The sequence below is a fragment of the Xenopus laevis genome, chromosome 5L, assembly GCF_017654675.1.
Source record: "Xenopus laevis strain J_2021 chromosome 5L, Xenopus_laevis_v10.1, whole genome shotgun sequence".
Taxonomy (NCBI): Eukaryota; Metazoa; Chordata; class Amphibia; order Anura; family Pipidae; genus Xenopus; species Xenopus laevis.
This window is the reverse complement of record NC_054379.1, coordinates 37,513,789-37,528,518: the sequence shown is the minus strand read 5'-3', so window position 1 is coordinate 37,528,518 and position 14,730 is coordinate 37,513,789. Positions and strand designations below refer to the sequence as shown.

The following is a 14,730-nucleotide window of genomic DNA, read 5'->3' as shown; positions in this document are numbered from 1 at the left end:
TTGCTGAAATTGCAACTGATGAATTAAAAGCTAAATAACTCAAAAACCACAAATAATAAAAAATGAAAACCAATTGCAAATTGTCTCAGAATATCACTCTCTACATCACACTAAACTTTAATTTAAAGGTGAACAACCCCTTTAAAAGACTTAGATTGGGCTTTGCAAATAACTTTCCTTCTGCCTGTTTGAGTTTATACACCAGGGCCAACTGCTGGATTTGTGATATTGGACAAGCTGTTTTATGTAGATGCCATATAATTGGACCATGAGATGTCCTGTAGGTACAGTAGATGCTTTAGCTATGTACAATAAAGATACATACAAGGAATTTTCTATGCACACAGTAAGCCTCTCTTTATTATTATTAAAATGTAGTTATAGAGCGCCAACATATTGCCCAGCTCTCTTCATCCATGCTTTTCCATGGCTATAAAAGGGGTGTATTTATTGATTTGTCCTTTTCATATATAAGCAGGAAAATATAGATATTCCAGTAATCTTAAGCATTATATCATCAATAATTCCATAATCCCCAACAAACAGACAGTAAGAAAGCAGGCAGGGAGTTAAATCTGCAAACAGAGGAATATTTTTATTCCATAAAGTGTCTTGCCAAGATATTATGTTAAATATTAATGCTGGAATATTAAATGTTTCTATGGTTCCTATTCTCTGTATCCTGCAAATGATCTTCCTGCACCCCAAGAGGGAAACCTGTGAATTTCCTTCATTTAGTAGAATCACAACCAATTCAATTGACAAACAGTAGTACAAGTAGGGGAACCATTATCCGGAAAGCTGTTATCCAGAATGCTCCGAATTAAGGAATGTCTTGCATAGACTCCATTTAATCCAAATTTTTAAAAATGTTTTTCTTTTTCTCTGTAATAATAAAAAACAGTACCTTGTACTTGATCCAAACTAAGGTATAATTAATCCTTATTGGGAGCAAAACCAGCCTATTGTGTTTGTTTAATATTTACATGATTTTCTAGTAGACTTAAGGTATGAAGATCCAAATTACAGAAAGATTCATTATCCGGAAAACCCCAGGTCCAGAGCATTCTGGATAACGGGTCCCATACTTGTACTATGATAGCATACAATCATCTTCCCAGATAGCCTAATAACGCCAGGAAATGAAAGGATCTAGAAATTAGGTTGGTTTCGTTTTATAGCGTGTAGAGCATTTTCACCTCTTCTGTGCTCAGGTTGAACGTAGTAGCAGTTAAAAGGCCCCTGATCACCCATCTTGTAGAAATGAATAGGAAATGATTTGCTAATATTTGTAGTGATAGGTGGACCACCACTCAAATGTTGGCATCAGGAATGTTCACAGACAGGACATTTCGCATACAACTCTATGGGAAGTGGTTACAGGAAATTACCAGTATTTTGACCCCCACTGTTCTGTGCTTGAGCAAAGCTTTATCTGACATTTTTTCGGTATAAGATTGGGGATATCACCTCAACCCTTTCTCAGTTTAACATCTGCTTGAACTATGTAACCTGACAGAGTAAAATAACGTCAAATCTAACGGAAAAAAATCTCTCTTTTAGGATGGGGTGATTCTGTGGGTTCTCCATCAGAGAGCGGCATGACCTATGATGCTCTGCACGCTTTTGACTGGATAAAGGCACGGAGCGGAGACAATCCAGTTTACATATGGGGACACTCATTAGGCACAGGGTAAGATGTCAGTCTCCAACAATGAACCTAAAAGATATATGAGATGTTTGGAAATGAGGGAGGGGGAGGAATAAACACAGCTCTGAAGTTTCAGTACACATGAACCAAATTGTAAGGTTAGTGTGGACATTGTACAAATGTATGCATTTTAGGTAAGTGTGAAAACTTAACAAAAATTTCAACATTCCCATCTCCACACCCCAGTTAGCGATTTACACTATTGCCATCAGTAAAGCATTTACAGTTAGTTGCAATGGGTTATACCACTGGGACAAATATAAGTAATGTTTTCCCCAGTGTGGTGTAACCCATTGCAACTGTTAGAGATTAAAGCTGGCCATACATATGGAGATCCACTCGTTTGGCGACCTCTCCAAACGAGCGGATCTCTCCCCAATATGCCCACCTTGAGGTGGGTGATATTGATCTGATCCAATCTGTTTCCTAGGGCCCAATGATCGGATCACAATGAGGAGAATATGGGCAGTCGGATCGAGGACCACATCAATGAACTGATGCGATCCTTGATCCAATGGGATTTTTAAACCTGCCGATAGACATCTGGCCAGATATCGATTGAGGAAGCCTGTCGGAGGGCCCCTATACACTGCTGAATAAACTGCTGACTTAATCTGTCGTTTATATCTGCCCGTGTATTCCTTTACTTTCATTATTTTAACTGCTGCTGACTGTTTGAAGGAAATTGCTGATTGGCTGTTATGGGTTAGTGTGCTGGGGCTCATTTCATCCCTGAGTCAATGAGACTTTTTATAAAATTAAAGAACGTTATGATGAAGATTTTACTCACTGTTTGCTCTTACTTTCAGGGTTGCAACCAATCTAGTAAGACGACTTTGTGAAAGAGGTAAAGCTCCAATATTGTCTCCATGTGTTACTGACATGAATTGGATACTGGTGTTGCACTGCAGTGGCTGTTAGATTTTGTCTTTTTGTGTTTGTAGTTTTAAGTTTGGATATATGGATCCAAACACTTAACCACAGCCCTTGCTGTCCAAAATCTCTGCAATGCCTCCATCTGCACCCTTTGTGTACTCTATACCACTATTTGGATCTCAACCTTTGTCCTATTTACATTTTGTTGCATTAGTTCCTCTTTACTCCCCAGCAGTTCCACTCGTTCCCTCCCTCCTTGTGAATATGGATCACTTGTTCATAACAGCCTTCACTGCTAAACATCCTTCCCATTCATTTGAATGGGAAATGTCCATATCACACACTTATTCGAAATGGAACAAAGAAGTCCTTATACCCACCTACCAGAACACTAGGTACATTTCATTTACGAGCGCAAATGCACTGTTCAAAGTTAATTTTTGGGTGCCATGTTTTTACCCAGAAGGCAGAGTTTATCTTCAAATTTCCAACATCATTTTGTCCACCAGGGGGAATTGTACCTGGCACAATTGTGTTTTGGTGGGGTCAGGTTTTAATAATTTCTTATGCTCCCCATCATGACGCCTGAGTGTAATTCTATGAGCAATAAGCATTCAAGTAACAGCTTTAGACAGAGGTACCTTTCATGAAAGCCATAGATTTCTGCAACAATGCGGTTGCAGCTGTAAATGATCCCGACTCTTTTCCCTATTCAAACAAAAAAACCACACCTGACAACTTGGAAGGGTATTTGATGGGTACTGATGCAGAATGCAATGGTTTCCACAATGCCATGTAAATACAATGCACAAGTCTTAAAGGTGGTCATAGACGCACAGATAATATCATACAAAACAAATTTTCGGTGCGTGTATGGTGGGGAAAAAAGCCAACCAATATAGGCAGATTAGGCTGGATTGAAAATTATATTGGGTGCCTTTAAAGACACCCAAATATCGCCCATTGTTAGTGCTGAATCGTCAGATACAAGTAGAATTCTATTGTTTTGATCTGTATATCTGAAATTCAGCTCTACACGTGTGTATTGAAATGAACAATCTTTCTTGGAATTGTTTTGTCTATGGCCACCTTAACTCCTGAGATCTCAGGACTTGTGCATTGTTTTCAAATATCTCCCTACCATTGAATAGTTTCTTGGTAGGCATAGTTCATGTCGGAATGCCTGAACTCTTAACTCAATTCGGACAGGAATTTTTAAAAACACACTCTTGAGTACAAAAGGTGCGACTGACTTAGTGATCCAATTCTCTTGTTACAAATATGTAACCTTCTGCACCCTCTGATAAACAGTACAAATAAGTACACAATATTTTTTTTTTTTTTTTATTGATTCACTTTTATACAGAGAGATACGCTTTGATGAATGCAAGAGATTTAGTCTGGTAAATCCTGTTGAACTTGCATTATAAGAGAAATAAAGCACTGATGAGTTGTGCCTCCAGAAGATATGCCCGTATTCTTTTCTGCTGTCACTTACCTGAGCTTAGGTATAAACCCATAAAATATACTGTATACATAGGGGGTTGTTTATCAGAGTCCGAATTAATCACAACATGTTCTGCCAAAAACACTGATTACATCCGCACAGTTTTTTCTCCGCTTATTTGTTATTAGATTTCCTCGAAAATGTCGTTTGCGGGAAAAAATCTGAATTTCACCATTTTTTTCGGTTTTTCCACCTTGAAAACTTTTGTATGCTTTTTTCCGAAAACTCCGAAATCTTCGGGGCTTTCACGAAACCCAGCGCACTTCAAAAAAACATTGGGACTTCTCCCATTGACTTATATGCAACCTCGACAGGTCTGAGATGCCGGATTTTCTGATTCTGATTTTTTACATCCTCTGGGTTTAATACATTTCAGAAAATTCTTGATTTTTTAAAAGTCCGATTTTATACTAAAAAAAATTACGAATTTGTTCGGGATTTTTGCATTCGTTGTTTAGTAAATAACCCCCATAGTCTCTAAAGTTCTTGATTAAAAGTCACATTATGCGACACTGTAGAAACCAATGCATTCTGCATTATCTTCAGCTTTTAGAGCAGAAGCAACCTTTCTAATGTTCATTTTTCTAAACATATTTCTAAACTTAGATCATCAGCAGCTTCTCTCTGAGCATATCCAGTGTCACCGGCACACTTCGAGGCACATTTATCAAAGGTCGAATTCCGAATTCTTGAGAGTTTTTAAAAACTCCACGAAACTCCCATAAATTCGAGATTCAACCAATCGAAATTTATAAGAAAAAAAAATAGAATTTTCTATAGTCTGATGGATTAAATCGACCCGAAAAAAAACTTGAATGTCAGGAAGGCTGCAAACAACTCCAAAATCCCTGGACCTTTTCCATTGACTAAAACAGCAATTCGGCAGGTTTTAGGTGGTGAATAGTCTAATTCGAGTTCTTAAAGGGCCAGAGTATGATAAATCTCGAAAATCCAATTAAATTTTTTTATAAAAGCCCAAGTCGAATTTGACAGTTTTGACCATAAAAAAATTAGAAAATTCTAATTTTCAATTCAACCCTTGATAAATCTGCCCCTTTGTGTTCATGGCTCTTTACTGCCTCTGGGCTGGGACAGTTAGTTTTATATCTAAAATACAGCATTTCTAGGCATAATCTTCTACATTCCTACAATGCCTACATTCAGCTTGTTAAATAACGTCCCTTTTATTTTCACATTTGCAGAAACTCCTCCTGGCGCCCTGATCCTTGAATCTCCATTTACCAATATTCGGGAAGAGGCAAAGAGCCATCCATTTTCTGTGGCAAGTATAACTTGTGCTGATACAACTTAAAGTGGCCATAGACCCAAAGATCCGCTTGTTTGGCGGATCTTTCCACGATATGCCATTAACGAGTATGACTATATCGGGGGGGTAATCTGAACGTTCGGCCATACCGCCGAACGATCTGATTACGATACGCAATGGGCTCCGGCGGGATCGGTCGGGTCAAAATCAAACCTGTCAGATCGACTATCTCCACCGGACGAAAAATATCGGCACACTCCACACACAATCCGAAAATCATAAGAATCCTCGATAGGATCTTTGTGTCTATGGCTACCTATAGAATTATAGGACCCTGAATAACATGGAGACCTACATAATAATCTTTATGGGCCAGGTTTCAGCATGTTTAGCATTAAATTGTCCCTTGCATAACCAGCAAGAAGTGTGCATAGTTTTATAATAAAAAGCCTTTGGATAGAGCTTGCGGAGAGGTGTGGTGTCATTATAGTCTGATCTATAATGCTATTGTTTCTTGTCTCTTTCAGATATATAGATACTTCCCAGGTTTTGACTGGTTTTTCTTAGACCCCATCACAGCAAGTGGCATTAAGTTTGCTAATGATGACAAGTAAGTGAAAATGATGCCTCCACCTGAGAAGGTCTTTCTGCCTCTGTTAGCTGACACTTGTCTTGGCTGGCCTGTCTGTAGAGAACTGGATATGATGACTTACCAGTAACAGAAAACAGTGTTCCTTTGGAAGCAAGCTTTTTTTTTTTTTTTTTTTTTTAAAAAAAATTCTACTTAACAAGAGAGTCCAGCTCACAGCAGTAACAGCTACAGCTGTCTTGGGTTGTTGGCAGTTGTAGTTCATCAGCTGCAGTTTGGACTGAAATAATAAGATGTACACGCATAAACAGGTCCTCCTCTATTGTACGGCAGCCATGCTGAGTAAGCGGGAATTAAAGGGAAGTAATGTTTCTCTCCCCTATTTTAAACTCTTTGCTTTAAATAATTAAAATGTGCTCTGGCTTTTCATTCTGCTTTATAGATTCCAGACAATTATTGCAAAGTAACAAATGCCTCTTGTCTGTTCTGTTTCTCAAGCGTGAAGTATATTTCCTGCCCCCTGCTCATTTTACACGCAGAAGACGATCCTGTCATTCCATTTCATCTCGGAAAAAAGGTACTTTTTACGAAATGTTTTAAGGTTTACAAAACAGTATTTTAAAGCGTAGTTAAAGGACACACCTTTCACTGACATTATGTAAACACTGGCTTTTCTATTTTTACCTTTACCTCTTGCAGTTTTAATGTCCAAAAAGAGTCCAAGTATATCCTATATACAGGTATAGGATCTGTTATCCAGAATGCTTGGGACCTGTGGTTTTCCAGATAAGAGATCTTTCCGTAATTCGAATCACCATACCTGAATTAAACTAAAAAAATTATTTAAACATTAAATAAACCCAATAGGCTGGTTTTGCTTCCAATAAGGATTAATTATATCTTAGTTGGGATCAAGTATGTTACTGTTTTATTATTACAGAGAAAAAGGATTATTTGGTTAAAATGGAGTCTATGGGAGATGGCCATCCCCCATTTTGGATAACCAGTTTACAGATAGGGTTGCCACCGGCCTGGTATTTTACCGGCCTGGCCGGTAAAAATTAAGATTGATCCCAATGTTATTAATAGAGAAAATCCATAAAACGATAGGAAGGCCGGTATTTGTTTTCAAGAAAAGGTTGCAACCCTATTTACGGAAAATGGATGCAATGTCTGTATTGGTCCTGGGCTCGCTTCTGCCTATCAATTACTTGTTCAGAATTTTGTTTTTGTAGTTTATTTCCCTTTATACACACTTCCATCTTTTACACCTCCCCCTATATCGTTTCTACTGTTTTTGGCCTATTAAAAGAACAGTAACACCAACAAAAATGTAATTGTTTTCACAGAATGACAATATAATGTACTGTGGACTTGCATTGGTAAAACTGGTGTGTTTGCTTAAGAAACACAGCTATAGTTTATATAAACAAGCTGCTGTGCATTCAAGCACAGGATACACAGCAGATAACAGATAAGAGATAAGCTCTGAAAAATCCCATTGTATACAATAGAGTATGTTGTGCTGCTTCTCCTTTTTCAGCTTTGAATGGCTGCCTCCATGGCTACACAGCAGCATGTTTTTACAAACTATTGTAGAGTTTCTGATGCAAGCATATGAGTGTTACCAGTTAAGCACAACAGTAAATTATATTTTTCTTTCTTTTTTTGGTGCTACTGTTCCTTTAAGCAGAGAATTGGCTTTTAGATGTATAGATAAAGTAGTTGTGCCATCAGCTGATGACTCATCTGTGAGTGGCCACTATTTATTAAAGCACAACTCCATCATTAATATTACAGTTTATTTTTATAGAACTCTGCCTTTATGTTCTCTGTCCTCCACACGACTTGCCTGTTTGTAATTATTACAGCGCATGGCCCTCAGTTTATGTCCAGGTTATCAGGGAATAGTGAGAATGATAAGGTATGAGCAGTGCTCCTGATCAGTGCCTATGTCCCACAAAGTGCATTTCTCTTCCATGGGCGTCCGCACATAGGGGCAAGGGGGGGCACTTGCCCCCCCCCCCCCGAGACGCACCTTCATTGTGTGAAGCAGAGAGAGGAAGGAGTAAGCAGGCGGGACCCTAGGATAGCATTTTAGGACATCCTCAGGCAAAATCGCTGTACTGTATGCAATCTCCTATGTCCGAGGAATGCAACGTCGCCTCCTTTTTCACTCACCCATCCTCCGTCCTGAGCCCTCGCTCCTCAGCCATCAGCTCTTACTCCTCCCTCCTCAGCCATCAGCTCTTACTCCTCCCTCCTTAGCCATCCGTCCTGGGTCCTCTCTCCTCCCTCCTCGGCCATCAGCTCTTACTCCTCCCTCCTCAGCCATCAGCTTTTACTCCTCACTCCTCCTTCCTCAGCCATCAGCTCTTACGCCTCCCTCCTCAGCCATCAGCTTTTACTCCTCCCTCCTCAGCTTTTACTCCTCACTCCCTACTCAGCCATCCGTCCTGGGTCCTCGCTCCTCCATCCTCAGCCATCAGCTCTTACTCCTCCCTACTCAGCCATCCGTCCTGGGTCCTCGCTTCTCCCTCCTCAGCTGCCAGCTCTTGCTCCTCACTCCTCAGGAACGCCTATTGGCTAAAAGAAATGGCATCACATGAAAAAAAAACACGCCAGGAAAAAAGTAACTATAATCAGGGCACAGGGCTGAATATGCACACCGTGAGGGGCAAGAGCTGAGAAGTGAGGAGCGAGGACCCAGGACGGATGGCTGAGTGAGGAGCAAGAGTTGATGACTGAGGAGGGAGGAGCGAGGTATGAGGTCTGCCTTTGAGGATGGGTAAGTAAAAAAGCTTGCTATGTTGCATTCCTCTGGCTTAGGACAGCACATGCAGGATAACGATTTCCCCTGACAATGTCCTAAAAAGCGTTTTCTCATACTCTCCCCGGAAACTTTCATGTGGATGCCTCTGCTCTCTTCCTAAATTGATCCTACAACAGGTGTATGTTTCACTCATGGCCGTGTTCTTAAACCTTTGCAGCTTTACAACATTGCAGCCCCGGCACGAAGTTTACGTGACTTCAAAGTCCAGTTTATTCCATTCCACAAAGATCTGGGATACAGGCACAAGTACATATACCGAAGCCCAGAGTTGCGCCAGATACTGAGGTAAAGCAGTTTCACCTGTCTTGGGCCGATGTCCTTTTAGCACCATTACCCTCTAAAAAAGCTGCAAAGTAGTGACAGACAATAATGGTCTTTGAATGGGCAGCTCAGTATAGTCCTGTAATATGTCTGTTCTGCCCTCACTCACATAGTCTTTATTCTGTGCGATATATACATAACCAGAACAAGAAGGGAATCAGAATGCAAAATGTGCTGAATAGGTTTGGTTTATTGAGATCTCCACACTATGTTTCGGAGGATCTAAGCCCTTTCTCAAGTGTTCTCACAAAAGTAAAACAGAAACAGGTACAAATATGTAATGAAGGGAAAAAAATCCTTAAAGGGGACCTGTCACCCAAAAATAATATTCCAAATCCTATTTTATCACATTAGTCAAGCAAAATGAACATTAATTACACTAAAAATTATTTGAATTTTGTTCCCTTCAGTCTGGGAATTCATAATTATAGCAAGCAGGCAGGAGCCATTTTGTGGACACTGTTATTAAGGCAAGCCTTGTATCATCTCAGAATCTTGTTTGTGCACCAGAACTGGGGACCTGATGTCCATCCCCATGCACTGGTTACACAATTAAATGGTGAAGGGGAATGTGGGGAGTACGGTGACATCTAGGAAGTGCTGAATGGAAAGTGAAAGTAATTGCTTGCCATGCCTCTATCCCTAAGGCATAGAGGAGGGGCAGACAATATTTGATTGACAGCTGAGAAGTTTAAATGAGTTTACAACAGCCAAGAATGCTTAAATTAAAAAAAAAAAAAGAATTTGGATTTCTTGTTTAATTTCGAAAAGTACTTTTATTATACAGCTTTTCATGTCTGGGTGTCAGGTCCACTTTAATTAACATTTGCAAAGTACATGGCCCCACTGGTAGACCAAAAAGTGCCTAGAGAAATCTTGATTTTTGTAAAAATGGGATATATACATAGGCTAATGTATTACTTCAATAGCACAAACAAGCACCGGAGTAGCAAAATCCTATTAACAAATACAATGTACACTAGTTGGCGTGTATATTACATTACAGCACAAAAGTCTCTTTGTGCCACGGCCACTTGTAATCTTTCTGCTCTAACACAATCGCTGCTATTGACTTAGAGACACTCGGAGACTTCACAGCAAGTTTATGTACACAATGCTTCTTGCTGAGAGCCCAGGAAAGACTTGCTATAAGTACTACAAGCTGGACCTGTGCAGAGTTCAGAGATAAGGCTGCATTGTTCTCTTGTTTGCTAAACCTTGAAATAGAATACAACCCACCACACCGAGGACATTAAAGGGGACCTTTCACCTGGACACAAAAACCTGTATAAAAAAGGTTCTTTTCAAATTAAACCTGAAAACCGAATTCTTTCGATTGTTAAAACATCCATACCTGTTATAAACTTCTTTAAAATTCTCAGATGTCAATCATATATTGCCTGCCCCTCCTCTATGGTATAGGGGCGGGGCAGGCATTACTTTCACTTTGATTCTGCACTTTCTAGATTTCACCCCCACATTCACACTCCCACATTTTTATAGGTTAAGTGAAGTTTATTTTGACTAAAATCATAAAAAGGGTTTGGAATTATTTTTCAAGGTGACAGGTCCCCTTTAAAGCTTGAGGGCTGCTCCTAATGTCTCCCTTTAACATGAATGAAAAATGCCAAATACTGACATTTCTCAGCCAATGGACTGTCGGGCAGTTTCCATTTCAGCAAAATAGAAGGGTCCCTAATCCCTAGTCAGAGTCAAAACTGGCCCTTTCCCATATCTGTGAATCCATTGTTATTATCATTCCATCGTATTCTGGGAGAGAATGGGAAGGGAGCGTAATACACTGGGGCAGAATGAAGAAAAGCAAAGAGAATTGATCAACTAGGAAGAGCTAAAATGGGGGTTTATATTACTGGGAATAAAACAGACAGAATGGGGGTAAATACATTGCACGAAGGAGGTGGGCTAAATAAAGTTAATAGAATTTGAGTCTATTTGATTTATGGTGTCTCTGATGAGCCTGTGATATGCCTGATATTCACCCACTACACCTTTTGTTTTTGCAGGGATTTCCTGGGAAACACAGAGCAGCAATAAATACACCAAAAACCAGACATCCCAGCTGTCCCTTAGCATGAAGACTTATGGACCAGCAGCCTATGAAACTTTTTTGCAGTCAGCAAATAAACCCCAGAGCTTGGGAGTCACTGCTGCTACTTTGGGTTCCCCGTCCACACATAATACCATGAGTACAAACAATTCCACTGTCTCTGGGGCCACTGCAGGATGAGTGTCTTTATTACTGTTTATTTGTAAGCTTTGCAACATACATGGCCTGACTGTGAGGGAACCAAACTGATACATCTGCTGTCATTAACAAATGTCATTGGGGCATCTCTGCCATGCAATTGGTCACTCTACCGTGGAATTATGCTTGTTTGCTAGTTGGGCACATTGGATGCTTGTTTGATAGTGGCGTCCCTTTGTCAGGGTTTGGACAGGTGGGTCCATATGCAGTGTAAGTCCACAAGTGTCCCAGCAGTAGCTCCATTTATTTGCACTGGGGGTGCATGGGATAAACATAAGATATTAGGTTTTAGGAGGCTGTGCAGGATTTTTACCCAGAATACAACAGCCATGTTCTGCTGGTCAAGTAACACACCTATTTAAAAGTTTTCATGCCCAAAGCATAAAATATTAAAAATATATGCATATACTGTACCTGCACTGTAACTTATGGGTATATTCCAAACTATATATTTTTTTTCAAGTTTTTATTTAACATTTCTAATAACAACATTACATAAAAAGCAAGTTAGAAAAGGAAAGAAGAAGTGAGCCCAGTTGGTCATATTGAGGCCAGTCACTGGAATCTAACTGGGTATGGTTGGCCGATTAAGCCCTGGAGTGTTCCAACCAAGCGCCCCATATCTCCAGGTCACTCCCGAGCCATATAAACCAGTTTTTGATTAGCAAAGGAGTCGGTAATACATTTTTTCCAGAAACCCAGTGTGGGTGGGGCCAACGATTTCCATTGCATTCGTATCGCTTTCTTTGCAAAGTAGAACACTTGTAAATAGCTGGATTTGGTGTATTTGCCCCTAGGTAGCGCTCCCAAGACTCCCAGGAGGCACAGGCTGCGGGATAGAATATTAGGGGGATTGAGTGTCTGCTCTTTGTATGTCAACACTTGCCTCCAGTGGCGTAACTAGATATTACTGGGCCCCACAGCAAATTATTTTTCAGGCCCCCAAAATGTTTAGAGGTTGACTTGTTTCTCCAATATTTATTGAAATTGTATATGAATTAGGGCCTCGTGGGGCCCCTATACCTCCTGGGCCCCCCTGCAGCCGCAGGGTCTGCTTCCTCTATAGTTACGCCCCTGCTTGCCTCCAAAAAGCTCATATCAGGGGACATTCCCAAAACACATGATAGCATAAGCTGCCAACTCGGTTTGTCGTAAGTTTTTATCGGCCCGTGTATGGCCACCTTAACACTGAGGGATTTCATGTTTTAATCATGCACATTTGTCTTGCGTTGCCTTCGTTTGTTTGCACTGAATTAATGAGAATTCACTGTTACTCCCTACTACACATTTCTGCATATTTTGTACCTGTTCATTTCCATCTCATTGTTGTGGGTTATTTGCGTTGTGTTCCCTTGTGTCTGGGTTACTGGACTGACAGAGGAGTATATGTGTGTTACTCTAGTTTATTAGAGGGAGCAGTGTGGCCAACAGGACATAGAAGGAAGAAGGAGATGTAAAAGTAATTTATAAGTAGCCTGACTATGGCTCATCCTAATGCTGCTCACCCATTGGATATTTTCCCTAAAAGGAACAGTTCAGTATAAAATAAAAACTGGGTAAATGGATAGGCTGTGCAAAATAAAAAATGTTTCTAATATAGTTAGTTAGGCAAAAATGTAATGTATAAAGGCTGGAGTGACTGGATGTGTAACATAATAGCCAGAACACTACTTCCTGCTTTTCAGCTCTCTAACTCTGAGTTAGTCCGCGACTTGGGACATAACTGTTCAGTGAGTTTGCAATTGATTCTTCGCATACAGCTCAAATTCAAAAGTAACAGTTATGTTACAGTCCCCATGTGCCCCCTCCAAGTCACTGATTGGTTACTGCCAGGTAACCAGCCAGTGGAAACCAAGAGAGCTGAAAAGCAGGAAGTGTTCTGGCTATTATGTTAGACATCAAATCACTGCAGCCTTTATACATTACATTTTTGCCTAACTAAATATATTAGAAACTTATTGTATTTTGCACAGCCTATCTATTTACCCAGTTTTTATTTTGATACTGAACAATTCCTTTAATGTATCTCTAAACTTGAAACATGAAATAATCTCCAGTGCATGACAGAAGGCTTGGGCTAGAAGAAGACTTCAGTGGCATCATCCAAGTAGCGTTGAGATTCTGACCCCTAAACATCATGTCAGAAACCCAAGCCAATCAATGGTATTGAGCCAGGCACTGAGCCGACAGCCTTCCCAGCCTTTTAGTATCATCTGTTCCTGTCTCAGTGGAGCTTACAATCTATTCTAAGGTATCACAAGAAGTGATCTGTGATTGGAGATCAAGTCATAACTACAGATCCGCTGCTTGTCCCCTCAACTACGAGGTTCAGAAGAGTTAGGTTGCACTCACACTGAGAATACACACAAACCATTCCATTCTACTCAGACACAATCCCACCCAATAGGAACACTGTCAGCAACTGCTTTGCCTTCAGCTTTGCTCCTTAGTGTCTCGTCCCTAACAGACATGCTGAGCAGTGGGTAAAGAGGCTCAAATCCTAAAATGATAATTTTGTATATATTTTTTGTACATATTCTATTCCTGACATTCCATGTCTCGCTGCTGCTTCTACTAACCCTACAGATCAAATTGCCTTTATTATTATTATTTGTTTGGTCATGAAACGCATGGACACATTCTGTTATTTATTCTCGTGAGTTGGTTCGGGTGCAGAGAAGTCTTCGACTCATATGTAGTTCCAAATAAAACTTCTGCCCAAGCCACGTTGCCTTTGCTTTTCTTTGAATTGTTAATGCAGAGAGTCATGTGTGTGTTGGGGTGTACATTGGAATGGAGGCTGGAGTCAGCATTAAAGGAGAAGTAAACCCTAAAAATGAATGTCGCTAAAAATGCCATATTTTATATACTGCACTTATTGCACCAGCCTAAAGTTTCAGTTTGTCAATAGCAGCAATGATCAAGGTCTTCAAACTTGTCACAGGGGGGTGGGTCACCATCTTGGAAAATGTCTGCAACACTCACATGCTCAGTGGGCTCTGAACTAAGCTTAGGGGTCGTCGCAAATTTATCAGAAAATAAGGTTGGTCTGTAATATAAGCTGATGCTACAGGGCTGATTATTAAATTCTGATGCTAGTTTCACTGGTTTATGTGCTGCCATCTAGTTATTATCTGTAGTAATTACTAATCAGCCTTATATTGTGACATTTCTATTCTATGTGTACTGTATATTGTGAGTGGGTCCCTAAGCTCAGTAAGTGACAGCAGCACAGAGCATGTGCAGTGAATCAGCAGAAAACAAGATGGGGAGCTACTGGGGCATCTTTGGAGACACAGATCTTTACTACTAAAGGGCTGTGGCTGCCTTGGGCTGGTACAGAAGCCAAAAACATAATGT

General features: G+C 40.2%; 1 protein-coding gene across 2 annotated transcripts in view; it reads left to right on the top strand.

The window, feature by feature from the left end:
- The window catches only part of abhd12.L (abhydrolase domain containing 12 L homeolog), a 70,821-nt gene extending 58,076 nt beyond the window's left edge, over positions 1 to 12,745 (top strand). For both annotated transcript variants that reach the window (XM_018262874.2, XM_018262878.2), the window contains exons 7-13: positions 1,564 to 1,693; positions 2,521 to 2,558; positions 5,297 to 5,376; positions 5,889 to 5,971; positions 6,449 to 6,527; positions 8,941 to 9,068; positions 11,129 to 12,745. In XM_018262874.2, coding sequence (XP_018118363.1) covers positions 1,564 to 1,693; positions 2,521 to 2,558; positions 5,297 to 5,376; positions 5,889 to 5,971; positions 6,449 to 6,527; positions 8,941 to 9,068; positions 11,129 to 11,159 — 569 coding nt within the window. In that variant the 3' untranslated portion in view covers positions 11,160 to 12,745. The remainder of the gene's footprint in view (positions 1 to 1,563; positions 1,694 to 2,520; positions 2,559 to 5,296; positions 5,377 to 5,888; positions 5,972 to 6,448; positions 6,528 to 8,940; positions 9,069 to 11,128) is intronic.
- Positions 12,746 to 14,730: the final 1,985 nt, after the last annotated feature.